Source organism: Lichenostomus cassidix, chromosome 2 (genome assembly GCF_008360975.1).
Source record: "Lichenostomus cassidix isolate B80296 chromosome 2, HeHo_3.0, whole genome shotgun sequence".
In the NCBI taxonomy this organism is placed as follows: domain Eukaryota; kingdom Metazoa; phylum Chordata; class Aves; order Passeriformes; family Meliphagidae; genus Lichenostomus; species Lichenostomus cassidix.
Window position 1 is genome coordinate 15909925 of NC_139482.1, and position 24615 is coordinate 15934539.

Genomic DNA, 24615 nt, shown 5'->3' on the forward strand with positions numbered 1-24615 from the left:
TCATATCTTTGGCATCTCTAGAGTTATCCAGTGAACTATGTAACTCTTACCTTATATCATCCCAATGAGGTGGAGTAATAGGCTGACTCTGTAGAAGTCGTTTATACAGGATTCTGTGTGGGGTTTTTTTTAAAAACAGCTGCTAAATTGTGGTGGAAATGCTAATGCCTTTTAAAGAAAAAAGAAAAGAAACGAAATGTGATTAGTCAGTGACTAAAGTTCAAAACTACTCCCCTCAAGCAGTAAATACCTTGAACTTGCTGGGTTCACACCAGCAAGAGTTCAATCTCTATCTTATCCAACATCTTACAAAACAATAAACTGAATTGATGTTGTAACAAACCACAGAATCATAGAATGGTTTGCATTGTAAGGGACCTTAAAGATCCTCTACCTTCAGCCCCCCTGCCATGGGCAGTGTATATTCCACTAGACCAGTTTGCTCAAAACCCCATACAGCCTGACCTTGATCACTTCCAGGCATGGAGCATCCGCAACTTCTCTGGGCAACCCTCAAAGAATTCCTTCCTAATACCTAATCTAAACCAGTTCTCTTTCAGTTTAAAGCCATTCCCCTTGTCCTACCACCACATGAGCTTTTAAAATGCCTCTCTCTATCTTTCTTATAGAGCCCCATAGGTACCGGCAGGCTGCTCTATGATCTTCCTAGAGCCTTCTTTCTCCAGGCTGAATAAGCCCAGCTCTCTCAGCCTGTCCTCATAAGAGAGGTGTTCCAGCCATCTGATCATCATGAAATATCCCAGCAAATTTTTATGATCCTAAGATTATGATTTAAAAGGTTCTGCCACTAAAGTAGCAATTCAATTTGGTTTGCTCTTCATATCAATAAATATAAACCAGTTTTTAAAGCTCCCTCTATTTGTTGGAGCCATCATCAGTGAAAATGAAGAATTCTATAACTTAAAACCTGAGTCTCAGGTTTGATTCCACAGCTGCTTTCTTTTCCCAAGCATGACCATTAAGATGTGCAAGCACATCTAATAAAAAGCCTTGTCAAAAGACAAAAAATCCTAAAATTTCTGAGTCCACCACAACATTAAAGGCAATATTGAGCTTTCTTTCTAAAAACTGCCATCTACTTAAAAGCCAAACAAAAGTGGAATATCCAAAAGTAACCTCTGAAGGGGTCAAATCTGGGAGTCACTGCTAGATGTTTTTTTCATTCCCTCATCTGATTTCACCCCAAACTCATCTTTCTCCTCTTCTGACTTTGTAATGGAAACACACTGTTGCACTCATAGATGGTTAACCATTTCCCTGGAGAGTGGCTTAGCAACAATATCTGCCAGGTCCTTCAGCACCTCTGGCTTCATCCCGTCAGGGCCCATGGATCTGTAGGTGCTAAGTCTGCTTGGCCATTCTCCAACCCAACCTTCTAAGAACAAGGGGAAGTCTTACTTTCTCCAGCCTTCTTTCACCTCCAAGTCCTGGGACACCTGAAGGCCATTCCCTGCATGAAAGGCTGAAGCAAAAAAGGCATTCAGTGATTCTGCCTTCTCTGTGTCTTCCATTACCAGAACACCTTTCTGATTCAGCAGCGATCCAACAGTTTCCCTAATCTTCCTTTTAATGCTGCTGTACTTGTGGAAGCCCTTCTCTTCTAAAGCCATGGGATTCCTCCAAGTATCTGTTTGAAGAGGCTAAAGTTAGCTCTCCAAAAATTTAGGGATCTAGTCCTTCTTAATGCTTTGCTTCCTCCACACAGGATCCTGAGTTCCACAATCTCATGGTCACTACAGCCAAGGATGCCCCAAACTTCACATCATCAACCAGTCCCTCGTGGCTTGTTAGTTCAAGGTCCAGCAACCTGTCTCTGGTCAGTTTATCTCAGCTGTCCCAGCTGTGTCCCCTCCCTGCTTCTTGCCCACCCCCAGCCCATTTACAGCAGTGCATCAGACATCAAAGGGCTCTGAAGTTGTTCTTGACAATTTGTCTCTCCCTAAAATCTTATTTCTAGAATCCTGTAACCTTAGAATGAGCCAGAAGAATGGACAGAATTAATTTTTGCTTTACTGGCAGAATAGTCCTTTAGGAGACATTATTCTTCTACAGAGACTTCATGGAAGTGGCAGACAGGCATGTGAACTGTGAGGGAGCAGTCTGCTGCAGATTCAAATAAATCTGCATACATAAATTGAAGCCTCTTTACTTTGAACTGCTCACCCACTCCAGATGGTGACTGTGTAAGGATCTACTTACATGGGAGATGAGTGTCTAAGTGCCTTCAGCAGTTAGTGGCGGTCTGGTCAGCAAAGGCAATGGAGCACTGTGGTGGTGCATCCTCCTCCCTTTTCCAGGCCACACTGCAACCTGAGAAATGCTCCTTACGCCTCAGCCCTGATGAACAGCACCTGGGCTCAGCTCCTCTGGAGCTTAATTCTGTCTGCTCCCAGGAACTGCTGCTGTCTAACAAGCTCTAGGGTTTTTGTGAACAGCCTCAGAAACTATTTTCCTTGCCTGAACAGCATAATATTCCTGTTCTCACACTTCCAGAGAAAGTGTGTCAACCCAATGTGTGGCAAGGGTGAAACATTTTTCTGACTAAAGCCCACTCTGTTGTGACTCTATAAACAGAGGTCCAAACTGAGTCCTTTGAGTTCTCCTGGATTGCAGCAGGCTGCAACCAGCAAACCTCCCTGTGACTGGGGTCTCTCAGAGCCAGGGAACTCTCATGTTCACTGTACTCAGAGGATCATCAAACAATGATGGATCCTGGGCCAATACCCCCACTCCTCGAGGCTCAACCCTTCACCTGTTGAGGAGATGCAAAAGCATCCAAAGTGAGAATTTCACTACCTTCAAGGGCAATTTTTCACAGGTACCTTGCATTGACCTTCATGTCTGTGTGCATACACATGCACATATGCTATAGCAAATCTGGGAGAAATGCTGCTCTCTTAGACGTTTGAGTACCCTAGATATCTAAGTAAGATAGGCCTGCAAGTAAGTTTAAGTTATAAGCAAAGTTAAATGCTGTTAAGTGTTACTCCTTCTCTAAATTGTTAAGATTAAGCTGTGAGTTAAGTTTAAGATACAAATTAAGTTTAAGTACTGTTGAGTGCTGTTAATCTTTTCGGTCATATTCCTTTCTATCCTTTCCCTTTTAATCCTTTGTCACATGCAACTAAATGCACGCACACACACACATGCAAACACACACAGATAGTTCTCAGTTCATTTCTGTTTTGATTGACAGGATTTTGTTGGGGTTTTTTTGTCAGTGTACCTTAACTGTCCTGTAAGCAGTAGAGTGAGCCTTGCCAATGAACTTTGTTGTGCTGTCACTTAATATGAAATCTGGTTTTTATTGATACCCTTGCCAGCAATTTTTAAGCAATCTTAAATACTCGCTCATACCAAGCACTGAAGAGAGCTGGCTGTTGGACCAATGCCATTGCAGTACTGCAGGGACCTCCTGTGGTCGGTGGAAAGGAGGCACTGCACTCAGCCCTTGAGATGGAGCACGATGAGCAGAGGGCTTCCTACAGCACTTGGCCTTGCCCAGCGGCACTGCACAGGGCTGTCAGCCTTAGGAAATGCTCACAGGTGGGAGGCACCATAGCTGAGAAACGGCTCTGGGAGTGAGAGCTTCCCACTGAAAAGAATGGGGAAGCTTGATGCAAGCAAAACCCACTTCCTCATCCCACCATTTCACAGAAATGCCACAAATACAAACCAAGGTACAGCCCACAGCTCATTGCACTGACAAAGAGAAGTGATACTTCCACTGCTTTCAGCTTTGCTGTGTGTTATGTGAATCTGTGCTATTGCTTGCCTAAAAACAAGGCAGCATCAAGTTTTTCGTACATTTCTCAATGGCATCCTCTGAAGAAGCAGCAATCCCAGGCACTGCTGAATCCACTTCTGTTGATTTTAATTCAATACTATTGTTTCCTTGGTTTCTAGTAGACGATTCAAGCTGTGAAGCACAACTGGGATATCTAAAAGATAACGACAAACATTTCTTCTTTTGTCTGCTTCTTCTGGTTTCAGCTGAGACAGTTAACTTTCTTCTTACTAGCTAGTACAGTGCTGTGTTTTAGATGTAGTATGAGAACAAAGTTGATATAACAAAGTGATGGTTTCTTTGTTGCTTCTAGTTCTTACTCTAAATCAAGCACTTTTCAATTTTCCATGCTCTGCAAGGAAGCGGGTGCACAAGAAGTGAGTGGCTACCTGGTAGTTTGTGGCCAGCTGGAGTTAAACCATGACAGTGCTAAAACAAAACATTTCTGAAGAGCACCAGGAAACTTGCAATTTCTATGAGCAGATAAGTTGGCAAGTCCAGAGAAATTGATTTCTCACTTTCAGCTGCTCAGCTGTGTTTTATATTTTGAGAAAAGAGAAATAATTCCAGGCGTCCTCTGCTGGGAGGAGCAGTCTGTATTTTCATAAGCCATTTGAAGCTTTGTTTCTCATAAACCTATTCCCCCTCAGCCCCATATTTTCCTAAACTAACCAGCTTCTTCTTATTTGCATAAAGGCACAGAAAACAGGAAGTTTCACTTCTTCATAACTCTGTTGTGCATGCATTCAAGGACCACAGATATCGAACAGTCCCTTTACGGATGTGATGTAAACATCCTTTGAAGAAAATTTAATTAACCCCAGTTGATTTTTAACCAAGTCAGTCTTCAGAGTAAGCATATATAAAGATTGCTCAACTGCTGAATGATCAACTTGGTAAACGGACCAAATGGAGCCTTTTTGTTTGAAACTGAGCTGCGTTTGCAGTCAGAGCATGGACTGTCTGTTCTGATTTACTGTGCTAGTATTATAGCATATAATCTATGAAATACAGCCATAGTATTCATTCATAGAAGTCAACAATAATTATCAAAGATGGTCCTGTCATGTTAACTCTACTGTTCAATAACTCTAGTGTTTCCACGTATTTTAGTTCTTGCTGTGTACCTGAGGGGATCCACGTCTCAAGTTGTAGCAAACAGCAGTCTCTCTGACTTTATGACCCTCAAAATATTTGAAACTATATCTTCTGTCCCCATTTCACAAATTCCAAATGTCTTTCTGCTATTTGAGAAGAATACATGACTTCTACAGTATCTTCCTCCCACCAGAGAGCCCTGGGAATAGCTGTATATTCATCTCTAGTCTAAACACCAGCTAAAGAGGAGCTCACCATTACCTCAGAAATCCCCTTCTGAAAAACATACCTTGGTATTTGAAGACCTGGGCAGTTTTATTCACTATTGGCTGCTGCAAAAAAAAATCTTGTGTTTTTAAACCTTAGGAGCCATCCCTGGGAGTTTACACTCACACTATTACCTGTAAGTAAAAATCTTTTAGCTTCAGCAGGACTAACCAGTTTAATAAAGGGCTTATGTTTGTTTTAATGCAACTTCAGGCAGCAAACTTTGAACAGATTTTTGTCTAAATAAGATTTAAGGCAAATCAAGTCTTTATTCATTGAAATAATGTGGAACAAGAATTTTTAGCAAAAGAATATTTCACATACACATAAGTCCTATCTTGAAAACTTCTTTTCTCAAGCAGGTCTCCCTGAAAGCAATGCTAACACAGCAACTGTGGTGCTGCTCAGAGGGTGGTTTCCTGATTTGGGAAAAATATTGCAGCATCAGCAAGTAAGTTAGCTATGGATTTAAGCAGCTTCCAAAGAAGCAGATACATTCTGCTGAGTTTACTCAGTGCAATCGTGGCTACAGATTGGATTCCACATTGTCCCCATAGCCACATCTAGCCACAGTAGCCACCACAGAAGGTGAAATCACAGGTAACATTGCCCTGTGCCCATCTGCCTTTGTAACAAAGGGTTTTACCATAAAACAGCTGAGAGGTGAAGAACTGTTAATCCAGAAATGTCAGTAAAAATAGAAGAGGAAAGTTTCTGACATGCAAATTGTCCAGATAATTGCATGGGAGATACAATCCAGTCACCACCACTGTTTCTATGGCACTTCCAGAATGTAAAGCCGAGAAGATTTACAAGGCAAAACAGGGGTTAAATTCCTGGAAACCTAAGGAATGACTGTTTGCATGCTCACTGGGGCAGGCTTCCACAGCCCATGAAAACCAATGTTACCTACTTCATGGAGAACAGGATTAGCATCTCCATGTTAGTGATCTGATATAAAGATTATGATTGCAGTAGCATACTTACTCAACAGTTCTCACTGTACACATTTTCTGCTGTGTACATAGTATTTTCATATTAAATCTTTCCAATAGTATTTCCATCATATTAATTTTGTCTGTTCTCAGACTCTAAGTTCTACTACTTATTGGATTCATTACTTAAAAAGCAGAATAACCAGCTTTTTTCTCCTCAGTTCACCTATGGAAGTAAAAGTACATTATGTCAACATGAAACATTGCATTCTCTGAATTTCTTAATGGTTTGGCAATAAACAGTATCAATGACAAGAAATTGTATATCTACACAGAAGCCTGTTCTTCTTATCTAAGTATTGAAAAGAAACCCATCACCTGGATGAAGTTTTCCTTTACTCTTACCTGAAAGATGGAAAGGTGTATTTCTGAGCCAGTATTGTGGCTCAAATGGTTCCATCAGCTGTCATCTGTGTCACAAGCATGGACATGTCTACTCCTCTGCTGGGGCTGACACATCTAGACTTGACTTGAATAACACCATAATGAATTTTGTCTGACATTTCCCATTTTCAGCCCCCTGTCCAGTTGAACAGACTTCTGCCAAACATAGGCCAGAAGGCTACAGATTTTCCATCCCTATTTAGGCAGGTTGAATTTCTGTGAATATTCAACAAAATCAGTTTGGCTCTCTCCAAGAGAGCACTGTGTGAGCCAACTGCCCTGGATTCCTACTGCTGCCAGTGGTAAAGCAGGTATTTTAGAGAGGGGAGTCATCAGGCCCCATTCAAATCCACTGAATTTTTTTTCTTGGAAATTATTTCTTTTTTCTTTGTGTATGTGTGTGTGACTGATTTTGCATTAAGAACATCGCTCTCTGCTAAATCAGTTGGTGAAAATGATAGAACAGGTCAGCTTCTTTCTTGCAGGGTCACCTGTTGTTGTCAAAGTAGTCAAAACTAATACCGCAGCTGAAAAGAGCAGCCTGTCTGCTCTGTGAGGTGTGTCGGCTATTCTCATCTCTGTCAAGGACTTAATAGAAAGTACTGTTCTCACCCTCAGCTAATCTAAAATATTTGGTCTGACCCGAAGAGACTATCTGAAGAGGGTCTGTGCTTGAAGCAGTAGATAAGACTGTCATCTCCTAATGAATTTGAGGTAGCATATAGTCACAGATAATGACAGAATGCATGGAAATTTTATTCTGTGCTTGACTGATGCAGAGGTTTCACTTCTAAGTTTGCAATAGAAAATGCTTTCTTAAAAGTATGAGAATGATGTTTTATAGTTAGATGTGAAACTGAATATGATCGTTTGATTTTTAACCAAAATACTCCAAAAATACACTAAAATTTGTGGAATTAGCTTACTGATACATAAGTACCATAAATTAATCTCTCTGGGTACTTCTTTCAAGAGTGGAGGGTAGGTCTTCCCATAGAGCATGAACAGTCATCAAAAGGGACATAAAAGGGGAAGAGGGAGATGAGTGACAGGCTTCTGAATTGATCACTTTTTTCATAAGGCTCTATTTAATGCAGTGTCAAGCACAACCCAAGATTTGAAGTCATGAAGATGATCAAATCCATCTGCCAATGGATTTCAGAGAATCACAGCAGCTTGGGAGAGATTTCCAGATGCCATCTGCACTAACTCTCTGCTCAAGCCAGAACATCTAGAACCTGTTGTCAGGACCATGTCCAAAGGGCTTTTGAATATCTCTATGGATGGAGACTCCACAATTTCCCCCGGCAACCTGTGCTAGTGCTTGGTCACCCTCACAAAAAATGTTTCCTGGTGTTCAGAAGGAACCTCTCATGTTTCAGTCTGTGCCGGTTGCCTCTGGTTTTGTCACTAAGCACCATTTAAAAAAACCTGGCTCTGTTTCCATTGCATCCTTCCCTCATGTATTTATATACATTAATAAGACATCCCTGAGCCTTCTCTTCTCCTCAATAGTCCCAGCTGCCTCAATTGTCCTCATATGAGGTGCTCCTCCATCATCCAAACAGCCTCAGGTGTCTGAATTATGTTGCTGTAGCTTTCCAAGGATCCTGAAAAATGTATGTCCTGTTTTGTTATTAATGTCACCATTTCTTAAAATTGTAAAATTCTGCCTCCAAGGTCACAGGTGCAAACACTAAGTATGGCAGAGTAAGGACTACATTCCACCAGCACCCTAGGAACAGCCCATTGAGTAAGATGAGTCTTCATCTGTTGACTACATTAATTAAAACATTTACATGGATCCATTTAAGATGCAGCCTTTTTACTTTACAGTGATGATCAATGTTTGGTGCAGTTATAGGCCATGAGTGAGAGAAGCCATTATCAGTAACATTCCCACTATCAGCTGAATGCCTACTTCTCTGTGGTGTTATCTGAAGAAGAAAACACATCTTGCCTTCATGAGATCCTGGGGTTTGGCTGCATGGGCCCAGGGCCAAGGCAGTTCAGCTGTGACCATGGGGAGAGGCTCCCAGAGGCACAGTGGGGAGGCCATTGCCACAGTCAGCCCTGGTCTTGGGCCTCTGGCAGAGCTTTGGCCACTGCCTTGTTGTGCTCCTGCCACAGGCTGGCTGTGACCCCTAATCCAAGTGCAGAACACACCTCCAGGCCAACATGGATGTTATCAGGTGTTTTATGATCCAGGCAAAACCAGAGACAGACATTGGTTTATTTGCAGGATAATACATTTATTAGTTCAGCCTGCAAGCTCCTGTTATGAAACAGGAGGATGTTTTGATGAAGTGCCTAAGCAACAAGTCTATCCACAAGCACATTTTCCGAAGAAACATTAGAGCTCTCTGCCATTAATTCTGTATTTATGTTTCTTCTGTTTAGAACATGTCTGACTAATTGCATTTCTGGTTGTACTCAGAGAAAGGGAGCCAGGTGTTTTAGCAGTTTGTCTAAATGTTATTTCACTTCAGGCTCTGGCTGGAAAAATTAATAGTTTTTCAAGTATTGTGCCAGAGTCATGTTTATCTGATTACTGAATATGCATCCTGCTAATGGGATCCTTCCTCTGATAACAGAATTGAGAGTTTGGAGACTGAGGGCACAGAATCATTAAAAATACCCCCGTGTAGTTAACTACCTGAGATTAATTGCTAACACCAAAGAACATTGTCACTAAAAGCCTTCTGCTAAACACAGATCCAGATTTTTTTTTTTCACAAGTAATTTATCTAAGTACAATTCAGATTTTGAGCAGAACACCATTTTTCAGGAGGAAGTGGCAGTACAGGTCTCTTCAATCATGTTTGACAACTGGTGAAGGGAAAAAAAAACCTTTTAAACTTCTTTAAACCAAATTGGCTAAATGCCAAATCCCAGAGAGGGGACAATCAGTGGCACAGGCTGCAGGCCTGTCACTAGTGCTGTTCCCCAGGGTTCAATACCAGGCCCGGTTCTGTTTAGTTCACTCATCAATGGCTTGGATGAAGGGCAGAGGCCTCCTCGGCAAGTTCACTCTCCACACAAAGCTGGGAGGAAAGGCTGATACCCCAGAGGGCTCTGCAGGCCTTCAGAGGGACCTTGACAGGTTGGAGAGATGAACAGAGAGGAACTGTCTGCAATTCAACAAGGGCAAGTGCAGGGTCCTGCACCTGGGCAGGAATAACCCCAGGCACCAGTACAGGATGGAGGACAACCTGCTGGAAAGCAGCTCTGAGGAGAAGGACCTGGGGGTCCTGGAGGACAACAAGCTGTCCATGAGCCAGCAGTGTGCCCTGGGGTCCAAGAACGCCAATGGGATCCTGGGCTGCATTAGGAAAAGCATTGCCAAGAGGCTGAGGGAGGTGATCCTGACTTCCTACTCAGCCCTGGTGAGTGAATAAACACATCTGGAGTGCTGTGTCCAGTTCTAGGCTCCTCAGTACATGAGACACATGGAGCTAGTGGAGTGGCTCCAGCTGAGGGTGACAAAGATGATTAAAGGACTGGAGCATCTCTCTTACAATGACAGACTGAGGGAGCTGGGCCTGTTCAGCCTTGAGAAAACTGCAAGAAGACCTTAACAATGTCTAAGTATCTGAAGGGAGGGTGTCAAGGGGATGGAGCCAGGCTCTGCTCAATGGTTCCAGGCAATAGGACAAGAGGCAACAGGCAGAAACTGATGCACAGGAAGTTCCAATTTTACACGAGGAAGAGCTTCTTTACTGCATGGGTGCCCAAGCACTGGAGCAGGTTTCCCAGAGAGGCTGTGGAGTCTCCCTCACTGGAGAGATTCAAGAATCATCTGGACACAATTCTGTGCCATGTGCTCTAGGATAACCCTGCTTGAGCAGGGAGGTTGGACCAGACAACCCACTGTGGCCCTTCCTACCTGACCCACTTCTGTGATTCTGTGAATTCAGAGACATATGCAACGACTGCAAAGGTCTGTTTATCTGTTTCATTTATGATGTTTGGTAGCACAGAACAGGACTCAGGAATTTCTCACTGCTCTTACAGTACTGCAGGTTGTTTCAATATTTTTGCAGTCCATTCTGTTGCTTGTGGATATCTTTGCCTTCTCCTCCAGCTGGTTGCTGCTTTCAGGCCACCACACATATCTCTGAGCTATTGTGTCATCTGTGTGGATTTTCCAGGCTATTTTTCTGGTTGTGGCTCCTATGTATTATCAGATACAAATGAAAGAGAAGTCAGTGCTCTGCCATTGCTGCCTTACGTTGTGTTACAAACTGCTAATTCTAATTTTCCTGGCTGCAGCTGAAAATCCCTTTGCCAGAGCATTTTTCAAGATTAAGTTTCTCACTGTATTTCTGGAGGCTGGCAATGATCTTGTTTTTGTTCAAATATTCTGACCTTTGGGATATTTATAGCAGATTCACAGAAACAGTCAAAAGCAAAACACCTAAAAGATAAGCAAGAGATTTCACAGTACTGGCAGAGCAGTGATTGCTTTGGTGAGAGAAAGCCTAAAAGCAGTACTGGCAGCAGCCAGCTAAAGTTGGTGCTTCAGTCTCTCAGAGTCAGACCTGTCTGTATAAAGGCTGAAATCAATAGGTTCAGTCACAACTGGGCAATGTGGAGATCTATGAGAGCTTGTCATACACCTAACGTATGTCTAACATACCTTGTTTTACTCCTGCTGTGTGAAGCAGCCCTGTCAGTTTACTGCTTTGACCTTGACATCAGTGCTGCAAGGTTCTTGTGTTTCTGCACAGGGAACAGCACAGACAAGTGCAACAAATGTGTGCTTCTCAGCTTTGTGATTTGCCTGGCTGCTGGTCAGGTTCTGCCTCACCAGACCCACTCTGGATTTAAAATCATCCCTGTGCTTTTATGTATATGTATATGTATATGTATATGTATATGTATATGTATATGTATATGTATATGTATATGTATATGTATATGCATGTGTATATGTATATGCGTATGCATATGTACATTTAACTGCTTCTCACTTCATTACCATTTTTCCTTTCAAAATATTTGGCAAGGTCACAAAGATATCTGCCTGTACAGAAGCATAAACTCAGAATGACTCAGGTAGTAAGAGACAAGAACAAAGAAGTGGTTAGGAACAACCAGCATGGATTTTCCACAGACATATGGTGGCTGACTAGCCTGATTTCCTTGAAGAATGAAAACACTGAGGAGAGAGAGTTTTTATGCACCTTGATTCCATGAAGACTTTCAGCAGTGTCCCAATGCATCCTTATAGCCAAACTGAAGCTAGATAGATTGAAAAAGATGACTATAAACTGTGTGGAATATTCACTGGACTGCCCGGCCTAAAGGATGATACTGGCTGTGCAAAGTCCATATGGCAGTGAGTCAGCATCAGCAATCTACAGGCTCTTTATCAACAGCCTAACCAACATCAAGCACGGTGAGAACACCTGGCACATTGAAAGGGGGGGCCACTATTCAGAGGGACAAACATCTCTACAGAATTTTCATTATTTCAAACCATGGTGAATGCAAGGCCTTGCACCTGGGATGGCTTAGGCCCCCTGCACCTGTTCTACTCAGGAGACAGACTAAGCACCACAGCATTACAGTCCAGGCACTGACTGGCTGCAGAGCATCCTGGATGGAAAGGTCTGGGGTGTCCCAATAGGCAGTGGACTAACCATGAGTTCACTGTGCACACTGACTGCAACAGAAGCCAACAGCCAGCTGGACAGGGAATTTTGCACCACACTGGTGTAACATGCACCACCAGTACACCACACTTGACTCATTACACCACATCTAGAACCCTGGTCCACTTCTGGGCCCTCCACTATGAGCTATACATAAGCCTGACTACATTCAGCATAAGGCCACCAAGGTCCTTGGGGCTGCAGCACCCAAAGTATGAGAGGCTGAAGCAACTTTTCAGCCTGGAGATCTGATGGTTTCATGGGGACCTCGTAGACATGGATACTCCACACACTGGAGAATACTGCCACAACTGCAAGGGACAATTCATCATTATTAGGGAGAAAAGGGAGAAATAATACAAGGACCCTATTCCAATATAAAGAGACTATAAACAAAGTTTCCTTTGGGGAAAAGTCCGTGATATCTCACTGGAACAAAAGCAGGGCAGGTATTAGGGTTACAAAAATTTTAAGTAGGAGAGCAGATACAGGACAAAATAAATTCAAATAAGATAAAAACACACTTTAGGTTTGGGTTTTTTACACCTATTTTACTATTCTTGTTTATTAGGGCTTTCATAAAAATAGGTTAATTAATAATGAAAAACATTACTGTATGTTTCACAGTTGATAACCATTGGTAAATTATTAATATTTTTGAAGACATAAGAAAAACGCTAGGTTTCTGAAATTCACAATATCAGACTTTCAAAAAGATGCCTGTATTTATAAACATTTGGTACTATTAAAAATAATGCTATATTAAGAATAGGATATGACAAAAATGCTGATAAGCTTATGCAGCTTTATGTAAATAATCATTATTTAGAGGTGCAATTATACAATTTTCATCAAAACTTGAATACGGTTTAAAAAATGCAATGTGCAATGAAAATGTGTAGGTATTAATCTACTTATTTCCAGTTAAAACCACTGAAAATAAAGGCAAAATAAATTGAAAGTAAAAAGTCAAACAACTGACTGAAATTAACACAGCCAGCAAAAAAATGGCAGAAGAACCTGGTGTTGATTTTCTGGGTCAATGCAGAAGAGTAGATTGAGCATCACCAGATGTTCTACCCTGTCTGCAATGACATATTCTGAGTTAATGCAAAGGGTCTGATTATTGTCAGTTACACAATTCCTGATTGAGAAGATTCCTATAGCAAGGTATCATTTTCTGCACTTTCAACAGCAGCATTCTTCTTTTCAACTATTCCATTTGCATTGCTTGTTTCTTCTAAAACTACCACTAAACTTGACAGAGTGGTGTGAGGATCAAGCAGTTTCAGAAGAGGGATGTCCACCTTTCTCTCTTGAAAGACACGGTTCTGGATGGTCATAGCTAACATAGAGTCTATGCCCAAAGACGAAAGGGGTGTATTCATGGTTAGCTCATCCGGGGTCACTCCTGTGAGGTCACTCACCAGTGAGGTGATGTAGTCCTCAGATTTGAGAAAGGCAGCATCCGGGACTTGAGTTTCCTCAGGGGTTTCAATCTTGTTCCTGAACTCTTCTAACATAAGTGACATAAAACGACTTTTGAGGGAAATGATCCGAGTAAAAACATGATGAGACAAAGCTTGAAAGTTCAATTTGACAACAGCTTGCTGCGAGTTGTTTATAAGTAAGGTCTTCCTGAGATACTCATGAATTTCATGCACCTGCAGAATGTCTATGCCCTTGGATCCCAGAATGCTCTGAATGTGGTTTTGATTGAGCAGAATGCCAAGGTTCAAAGCACCCCAGTTAATGGCCTGGCCGGAAAGGCCACAGTTCCTCCTGTAGAGGCAGAAAACATCCAGGAAAGAGTTTGCAGCTGCATAGTTAGTCTGGGTGGCATTGCCCAGAAAGGAAGTAACCGAGGAGTAGCACACAAAGTAGTCAAGCTCTTGGCCTCTGGTAGCCCAGTGAAGATTTAAGGTCCCTGCTACTTTTGGGCTCAGCACTCTGTGAAAGTCAGCCAACTTCAGCACTTCAAGGTGGCCATCGTGTAAAGCAACAGCACTTTGGAATACGCCTTTGATCGGATTCCCTGCAAAGGTGTTTGCAATGGACTGGAAAGCTTTCTCAACATCACTGCTCAAAGTCACATCACACTGCACAGACACTACTTTGCTCCCTTTGTAATGCTCCTGCAGAGCCCTCATCTCTTCCTGCTTCTCACTGCTGGGAATCCTCCTGGAGAGTATTGCAATACACCCTCCTCCATTCTCAGCTATGAATTTCACTGTTTCAAAGCCAAGTCCAGTGAGTCCCCCAGCTACTACATAAACAGCATTCTGCTTAAACAGCTGCTTCTGGGGCTCGTACAATGGGATATCTGAAAGCACACCGATGTCCTTCTGCCTTCCCAGGACAGCAAGGGGGACAGAAGTGCAGGTAAAATAGGACATCACAGAGTTTAGCCCTTCAAAGGTCTCCCTCTGCTGAAAAACAGAACCTGAGAGATGTCTAAACTGTTTCATATCCATGGAACTGACCCAGGCATGTACATTCTTCTGCAATTCCTTTAGATGTGCTTTCTGGAAAAGGCTGGCAACAACAAGAATATGAAAACTGATGTTTTCATTATCAATTTCACAGACATTTTGGATACATTCAGACTGTTGATTGCCACACACAATCACCACATCTTTAAGAAAGTACATGTGGGCCAGATCCTCCTGAGACAGTCTGTTGACTGGAGGAAGAACAACAAGGGCATTGCACAGCTTTATATACTGGAACACATTAGGAGTGGGCTTTGCAAGGACTGTTCTCCAACCCATCTCCTCTGCTGCTGCAGAAAGAACATGGCACAAAACTGATGATGGCTCTGTAGTAATAATGCCCAACATTCTGCCATGTTTCCCTTTGGGTAACCTCTGAGTGAAGATTTCCCATGCAATGATGAAGTATGACACACAAGGGACATTCTGGAGGAATGGGAATTTCTTGACATTGAAACAAACTGTTCCTGGAATCTGAACTCTGGATGAGGCAGCAGTGGGATAACATGAAACCACATGATCTCCCACTTTCACTCTTTTCACATCAATGCCTGTCGCTGTAACTGTGCCACTGAAATCAAGAGCTAAAAGTCTGTGTTTGTCTCCAGCTTGGGAGTTCCAATACAGTGTATTACCAAAGTTGCAGCTAGAAACACTAATGGGAAAATAATCTTCTGAGTGGAGACAAATTTTATCCACTTGAATTTCAACACTCTGTTTGTCAAGCTGAGTAGCAGTGCCAGTGGATAATTCCCCAGACAAGTCTTTTGCTATGTATGGATCAGAAGTGTACAAAGTGAATGTTTGTGATTTCTGGAGAGATCTTATGGGCTGGACATAATCTGTGTCTACAAAAGGTGTATGTCTGATTTCAGACACATATATTCTTCCCAGGCTGATGTAAACTTCTGGGTAGTCGCCTCCTTTGTATTTGACAAGAACATCTGCTAACACTGAGATGTCCAGGGAACTGGAAGAGCTGAGGTCAATCAGCTGAAATGTGATTTCTGGAACTTCAACAATACAAGTTCTGGTCATGCCATACAATGCAAACCCACAGTTAACATGGTCCACATAGCTCCCTGTCGTTCTATAGGTGATCACTCTGACAGAACAGCGGGATGCCTTCTCTCTTAATGCCACCACTACCTGGCGATAGGCTTCGCAGCACTTTGCCAGCTGATCTACTGCTTTCCCTGGGAAATCTTCATTTAACTTTTGAATTCCCCACAGGAAGAGGATTTCATCATAATCCTCAACCTCTGCTCTCATTTTATTCTGTGTGTCACCTTCCAAAAGAGATTCCCAGTCTTCATACATCACATATCTCGAACCAGGATGCAAATACTTTTTGAGCTGCTCAGATATCCCAAATTTGTCTGCAAACACAAGGAATCTGGGCTTAACCCCCAAATGTACAATTGTCTGTGAAAGAGAGACTTCTTTCCACTTGTTTTCAAACAGGAACTCATTGTCTCTGGAAGATGCTTCCTTCATGAAAGTGATGGCAACACGCTTGAGCTCAGCCAAAACAGAGCCATGCTTGTCCACAAAGCATCCACATACCTCGAGGCAGTTCCCAGTGGACTTGCTCATTCTCATGTATATCATCATTTCTTCTTCCAAGGGTCGGAGCACCACCAGGCTGCCTATCCCTGAAGGAAAGCCTGCTCTGGACTGGAGTGTCCTTGAAGTCAAGACAGCGGTCATCTGCAGAAAACAGTCAAGCAGCACTGGGTGGATACAGTAGCTGTACATCTCTCTGATGGTCTCCTGATTCACCTTTATGCTTGTTATAGCTTCCTTTAGCTCCTGGCAATAATGCACATCACTGAGCTGCCTGAACATGGAGCCATACTGAAAGCCAACATGAGACAGGGCTTCATAAACCTCCTCTCTGCTAATCACTGACCTGCATCTTCGATAGATGGCTTCGAAGGAGATGCTGCTTTCTTCCACCACACCTTCAAGCCCCTTTGCCACTTGGCCAGCAGCATAAACTGCATTGGAGGAAGAGACAACCTCAAAGCTTGTCATGGCTTTTTGTGGACTCAGTTTGATATTCAGCACTTGGGAACTCTGTGTGAGAACACATGGCGCAGAAAAACTGATACTCAGCTGGCAAGTACTCAGAGGCACTTTAGGTCTGGAGCTGCTCATCACAGAAGCCAGAGCAAGCTCCACATAGAAAGCTCCAGGGACTAAGGCCACCCCATTGTTCTTGTGTTCATACAAGTAGGGTGTCGTTTCCTGAGACACCAGGCAGCCAAACTCCACTTTGTCACTGTTTATGCCATAAATCAAAGGATGACTGGCACTGACACCTCTTTGGTTTGCTTGTTGATGGATATCCAGACAGGCCATGAGTTTCTGGCGATCAAACTGATACCGTGGAATGGCCACTGGAACACTTTGGTACCCATTATAGAAGTGCTGCCAGTTGGGATTATATCCCAGTTCAAACAGATTTCCTACCAGGGTCAGGAGCGTCTGATATTCTGCATCAGATTGCAAAGAGGAGAACACCTTTGTGCCTTTTCCCAGTGTTTCCTTTATGCTCCTTTGCAATGCTCGGTGAGGACTTATTTCCACAAACACCACATTGTCCCTGTCTCTGGCTGCACTTTGGATGGCCCTCGTGAAAGCAACAGGCTCTCGAGTATGCCGTGCCCAGAATTTGCCCTGAGCAAAGTCATTTTCAGATGCAGCCATCCCAGTCAGTGTTGAAATCACTTCAATTTCCCCCTTCTGCTTTTCTAAAGGCTCTACCTGCTCCTCCAGCTCCCCAAGTATCATATCCATGCTGGGGCTGTGGTATGATAGCGGAACATTTAAAACATGAAGAAAGACGTTTCTCTGTCTGAAAGCTTCAGCTAACTCTCTCTGGACAGCTTCCACAGCATCTACACTCCCAGACAGGGTGCAGGAAATGGGGCTGTTGAAAGCAGCAATGCACACCTTTCCTGAGTAGGGATGCAGGCGTTCAGCAATCTCCTGAACAGGGATGTTTCCAACCACCAACATTCTGCCGCTGGCTGTCTTTGCCTGCAGCCTGCTCCGGTGATAAATCACTTTGACTGCATCTGCCAGGGAAAGGTACCCAGCAATATGAGCAGCAGCAACTTCCCCCACTGAGGCACCAACAACACTAATGGGCTGAATACCCCAGTGCTTCAGGAGGGAAGCTATGGCAACCTGCAGGGCAAACAGCAAGGGCTGGGAAAGCTCTGGATTCAGCAAGTCCTTTGGGCTATGATTTCTTGCCGGCAGAAGGCTGATGGCAGTGTGCTGCTGAAAAAGGTCTTCTATTTCTTTACACTTGTCTCTGAACACTGGCTCTGAGCTGAGCAGGGCCTCACTGAACTCCTTCAGCGTTACACCATTGCCACAGAACACAAACACCAGCTGGGGTTCTGCCTTTGACATGGCAGGTTCAGTGCTCGCTGCCACCTTCAGCTCTTGCTGCAGGTGTTGGAGGGAATTTGTGACAAATGCTTTTCGGTACCTGTTGTTGGCATGGCTTCTTCTGCAGGCAGAAGTATAGGCCAGGCTTGGGAGAGTTATGGAGTTTCTTGTGCTCAGCTGCTCGGCTGTATCAGCCATTGTCATCTGAAGGGACTTACGCGATGCTGCTGACAGCAGAACTAATTCCAGGGGCTTCTTAAAGGCAGGAAGAGGCTCTGGCTGCTTCACCTGCCTGACTACAACATGAGCATTGGTTCCTCCAAATCCAAAGCAGTTGATGCCAGCTACCCTTCCGTACTCACTGGATTCTTCCCATGGCTCTACAACTGTGGCAACGGCAAGGTTTAATTTCTCTGTATCAATGCTGCTCATCTCCTTTGAGTAATGCAAGGATGGAACAATCTTTCCATGATGCATCATCAGGAGCACTTTGATTAACCCGGCTGCTCCAGCAGCCGATTCCGTGTGCCCAATATTTCCTTTCACTGAACCGATTTTCAGAATGGAAACTCGGGAAGACCTGTTTTTGCTAATGACACTGCCCAGGCTTTCAGCTTCTGTAGGATCTCCAGCAGCAGTTCCTGTGCCATGGGCTTCAATGTACTGCACAACTGAGGGATCCACACGACTTTCATAAATGCTGCGCAGTAACTTCTCTTGCTCTATTTGAGATGGTCTTGTGATCGGAGTCGTGGACCTGCCATTCTGATTTACTGCACTGATGTTTATCACACCCCAGATTTTGCTGTAGTCTTCCTTTGCCTGTTCCATGAAAAGTTAAATTGTCTTTAATAAACTCATGCTTTCTCTGTAGAGGAGACAGCAGAACAGCACAAGAAAGCCAAGAAATAACAGAATACGATGCTGATGTTTAAGTGTGGGATCCTTTTCCTATACTTGGGGAAATGCATAAATTCTTAAGAAATGCTCCATTAATCTTAAGATTGAATTGGAAAACATTCAGTGGAAAAGTCATTATTAGAGCTGAAGACACAAAATTCCGGCAAGTAACCAGTCTTATTTTAGGCTGCTTCACAAGCAATCTTACCTTTCTCAGTGGTTTGAGGAAAACAACACCACAGCCTTCTCCCCTTCCATAGCCATCTGCTTTCTTGGAAAAGGGTTTGCTTATTCCCTCCGGAGAGATCATTTTTGCTTTACTGAGAGATACAAAGGTGCGGGGATCGATGATGCAGTTCACCCCACCACAGATTGCTGCCTCACAGTCTCCTGGAGACAAACAGAAACATACTCATGCTGAGAGGACCCTGCTGATGGACAGAAACAATCAGCAATGCTGATCTCATTGTCCAGCATCTCTTCTGTCCCCTTACCTGATTTAATGGCTCGCAAGGCGTAATGCAGAGCAAAAAGAAAAGATGAACACGCAGTGTCAACGGTCAGGGACGGTCCAGTGAGATTAAATGTGAAAGAGACTCTGTTAGCAGCAATGCTCATTGCTGTTCCAGTACCATCATAATGATTTATTTCACTCGCTGCTCTGCTGGTTATGATTTCATAGTCTCGATTCATGAGACCTGTAAAACATCAGATATATGTCAAGTTAACCCAAGCCAACCACAGCGATGTACAGCACTAAACCTAATGGTGTGTTTTGGTTTTCAGTGTTAAGAGGAAACCACGTAGCATCTGTGCTCCTATCATGAAACTGCTTCAACCCAAATCAAAAGCAAAACTCACTGCAGTTTCCCTGGGACCCAACTTACACCCAACTAACACTTGAAATTCCTACCTGTCCAGGAAATGACGGGCCTTTTCTGATGGATTAACTCACTGTAGGATGCAGATCAGATCTCCCTAGCCTGCTGTGACCCCTGGATCTCAGTTTGATACCGGTTGGTTTAGTTTTGCCATGAGAACATTAATCAAAAAGTTACAAACAGGATAGTTGTACAAGACATTAGCTTCAGTCACACATATGTACCAAGTTAAAGGTTACAGCACAAACTGCTATCCAATACTTTCTGTTTATCCTTTTTTTTCTCACTCTGATCCAGTAAGAAATAGAAAAGAAGAACAGGGCCTGTAAGAGCAGTTACGTCTTCTTTCTGGGAACATTATGCTTGAAGTACCAATATTCAAATACTTGTGGATCCCCAAGTCCATGAGAGCATGTGCAAAATGCCGTACCTCTATTCAGAGAGCAAGGAATAGTGCCCTCTATGGAAGAAGAGTATCTCTCAGACTAAAAGGCAACCTAAAGCTTTTCTCCCTATAGCTACATCAGCCTAACTACCCCAGAAAGCTCCTCTTTAAAGAGACACAGATCGCACCAGCAGTAATGTGCAGTTATTCTAATATTGTCTTTTAAATATCTTTCAACATCACCCGGTATCATGTCCTCCATAACATTTCTGGTCCTGACAAAAGCTGTTGGACAAGCGCACCTTGATACCATTTTAAAACCTACAGGAGGATTTCTGGTGGTTTAAAAGGATATTAACCCCCTTGACCAACACCTTGACCAAAGTTATCCTGGAAAACAGTATACTGGGGAAAAGTTCAGGCCTGTGTAGAAGCCCAGAAGATAAGGGGCTCAAGCGTACATGTCAAACACTGATAGCTGGAGAGCTGTGGAGCCAACCAAAGATGGTTGGTAACAGTCATGAATTGTCGAAAGAATAAGAGGAGAAGGGGGCCATGCAGAGGTAGGACAGCACTCTCCCAGGATAAACATCTTTGTTCTCCTCCATAGAGACACAACCACAGAATCACACAATCTATTAGGTTGGAAAAGACCACTGAGATCATCCAGTCCACTCTATGGCCAAATAGATCTAAATGCCACATCCAGTTTTTCCTTAAACACCTCCAGGAACGGTGACTCCACTACTTCTCTGGGCAACTGATTCCCACATCCAATCACCCTTTCTGTGAACAATTTTTCCCTCATGTCCAAACTGAACGTCCCCTGGCACAGCCTGAGGCCATGGCCTCTCATCCTGTCTCTAGCTGCTTGCAAAAAGAGGTTGATTCCCACATCATTAGAGCCTGCTTTCAGGCAGTTGTAGAGAGTCATAAAATCACCCTTGAGCCTCCTGGTCTCAGGCTAAACATCGCCAACTCCCTCAGCTGCTCTTTATAGAACTTGTACTCCAGACCTTTCCCCAGCTCTTCATTCCTTCTCTGGACTTACTCCAGCACCTCAATGTCTTTCCTGAATTGATGTGCCCAGAACTGGACACAGGACTCAAGTTGTGACTTCACCTGTGCCAAGTACAAGGGAAGAATCACTGCCCTGCTCCTGTGTTCACAATACTGCTGATCCAGGCCAGGATGCCACTGGCCTTCTTGGCCACCTGGGCACTCACTGGCTCATGTTCAGCTGCTGTCCACCAGCAACCCCAGGTCCTTTTCCACTGGGCTACTTTCCAACCACTCTGCCTCCATCAGCAAACAAAAGACGGCATCGGCACAGAAGCAAGAACAAACTATAAAACTCACAAGGGATCAGTCTGGGGAGGGGGGGATCAAGACCACCCAACACCCTGGACATCCAATTCACCAGACCAACACTGGAACCTGGACTGGTGATCTCTTTTTCTCTCTTTTTCACTTTCTCTCTGCCCTTCTTTAATTCATCTCTTCCTTTCGCTCTTTCCTTCCACCCTACATTTCAATGCAAAACTCACTGCCGTATGCTGATACAGCAGATCAGGGACTAACATTCCAATTTCCATGACAAATGAGTTATTTACGAATAAAACTTGGTGATATTTCGCAGACATGACCAGTTACATATTTTGGATATTCCCTTCCCCTTAGGAATGGAACGGGAAGTATCTTTCCCAAGAAGGGCTGGGCTGGCTTGGGAGTATCTTTCCCAAGAAGAGTTGGGCTGGGGAGACAGTTTTAACTGTTCCCTGCTTAACTTCAGTGCCTGAACACAGGAAGTAAAGCACCAAAAAAAGATACACAAATTGTATCTTTTTAATCACAATTTTGTGATAAAAGTTTGTATCACAAGTTTGTGATACAAACTTTGGAAGTTTGTATCACAAACTTCCTAAGTAGCCTGGTCATTCTTACCAAGAGCAAACAGAAGTTCCATAGCACCTTAGACTTAGATCTCCAGTCCAGATCCAGCCTCGATGCAGACTAGATACGTATAGAAAGTTTATGAAGGTGTGCTCCGGTCTTTGTGAGGTTTAAACACACTATCTTTGCCATGAAATTTTCATCTTACCAATAAAAACACCTGTTTTGGTGCCACTGACAGATTCTACAGGAACTCCTGCATCCTCCAGGGCTTTGTATGTGCACTCTATCAGTAACTTCTGCTGCGGATCCATGCGTTCAGCTTCCATATTATTAATCCCAAACAGGTGGTTGTCAAATGCATTAAATCTGAAATACACAGACCAGAATATGATATGGCATATATATGTATAAGATGCATTAACTACTAAACTCACAGTTAACATATTTTGCAAATTCATGAAAAGCAGAGCATTAACTGATGTTAGGCCACAGCTTCCATTTTTGAAATCAGAAGAAAACGTTTATAAGCCAACAAGTTATAAACAAATATTGTTTTCTAAATTATTTTAAGCCTATACAGACCAATGCTATACAATTTAAAACCAAAAGATAGAGGATCAGCTGAGGTATTTTCAAGAAATACCCATGCTTCTCTAACAATACATTCAAAATAATTTGGGTATGTGTGTGTTTGCCTTACAAAATATCTTCAAAATAGGCCCATGCTTACAAAAAAACAAATCCAGGTTTAATCTTGTATCCCCAGATCAGATTTGTATGGCCTTCTATCATCTCTTGACTTCAGTGCAGAAATCAATATCTGACATGGGACTAAGCACTAAATTAATTCTGGGTCCTATGATTCATCTCTGCCAAGTCTAAATCTCAGAAGACAAAAACATTTCTCCTGTGCATTTCAATTTCTTCTTTGAATGAAGGCCTACCGCCTGATTTTTCAAGGTGAAAGTGGAATTCAAATAAAAGACACTTATTTTGGCCTTACTGTACTTTGCTATTCTGCACATTAGTCACAGCCCCTGAACAGCTGTACCTATAGTCTAAGCACTACAAAAGTCAGTGGTGAAGCAGAGGAACAGACTCACTCATCAAGAAGAGCAGCTCGTGTTGTACATATTTTTCCTGGCTTGTTATCATCTGGATCATACCACTCCTTGGCATTAAATCTCTCGGGGGGGATTTCTACAGTGCAGTTTCTGCCTTCCTCCAGGACTTTCCAGAAATTGTCAATTCCGTCTCCTGTTGGACAAAGTTCTTAAAGTCAATTCAATTATGCACTCCCCCTTCCCATGCAGACTCAGAAATGCACACAGTCAGCTACAAGGACTTCCCACATGTAAATCTGGGCTGCTCAAGTAGAATTGCCACAGAAAGAAGTGATCATTCTTTGGTGAGAGGAAAATGCAAAAGCATGCCTGATCCCTTCACTGCTTGTCTAAAAGCAAAGGAACCCCACCAAATCCTTAACCACCTTCTCTCCCCATTTCCCTACCATCTCACTGCACCTACTCTACCTACTGTAATAAAGCAGGAAGATTTCTTTTAGGAAAACCCAATTTACTCATATTACAGGAAAAGCTGATGATTATGTCCAGCCCTTGATCTGTCCTGTCCCTATAGATGCAGAGTCCTGTAACAATGCACAATCACCCAGCCAAAATCACCCAGCCAGTGGACATGGAGAAAGTTCAAATCATCCCAGACCCAGCTTGTTTGGGTGAGTTTCATGTGCAGCTCAATGCCCTGCAGCACTGCAGGTTCTTCTGTCTGGCTGGCTGGCTGTCAGTCAGCAGAGAAATTCAAGCTAATTAGCTTCTACCACAGCACAAACTTTCAAAAAGATCCCGCAAGCAGAAAAGCAAAAAAATCTTCCAAGCGAAGAACATGTGCTTTTTCTCCATTTCAACATTAAGAAAAGACTCTGCTTTTAAATGTTCACTCACAGCCAGCTTTGCTTTTACCCCAAACTTACCTCCAGGAAAGTTGCATCCTATTCCAACAATAGCAATTTCATCTGCAGTCTCAATCTCCATCTCCTGGCCTGCACAAGACAGAACTAGTGTCAGTCCAGTCAAACAGTTATGCATTTACCATTCAATAAATACTGGGTTAAAAGGTGAAATTTTCACAAACACACAAATTCGTTCAAAACTTGATTCATCTTAAATGATCTATTGTTGGTTGTGATGACAAATTATACTCCCCACATATGTCCAGAGCTTTTTTCCTCTTTTTTCCTCTTATGACCAGCATTTTTCCTCTTTTCTCTAATGTTAGAGAAAAGTCCCCATTTAATTCCCAAAACTCTCTCACGTGCAGATACTTCCTTCTTGTTATTTAACCTCTGCTAACAAAATATGCAATATTTCAACCAATGAGATGGCAAAGAGAAGAATTCCCTTTGGGATCAAATTAAATACCCGGTATAG

The 24615-nt window shown here is 43.0% G+C and overlaps 1 protein-coding gene across 1 annotated transcript; it reads right to left on the reverse strand.

Moving 5' to 3' along the window:
• Positions 1–13026: 13026 nt before the first annotated feature.
• LOC146440859 (uncharacterized) lies at positions 13027–24223 on the reverse strand. The gene is made up of 6 exons (XM_085050460.1): positions 24159–24223; positions 23272–23425; positions 22374–22534; positions 19501–19704; positions 19215–19396; positions 13027–18928 (listed from the first exon to the last, which is right to left on the reverse strand). The coding sequence occupies exons 1-6, from the start codon at positions 24217–24219 to the stop codon at positions 13370–13372; spliced, it is 6321 nt and encodes a 2106-aa protein (XP_084906586.1). The 5' UTR covers positions 24220–24223; the 3' UTR covers positions 13027–13369.
• Positions 24224–24615: the final 392 nt, after the last annotated feature.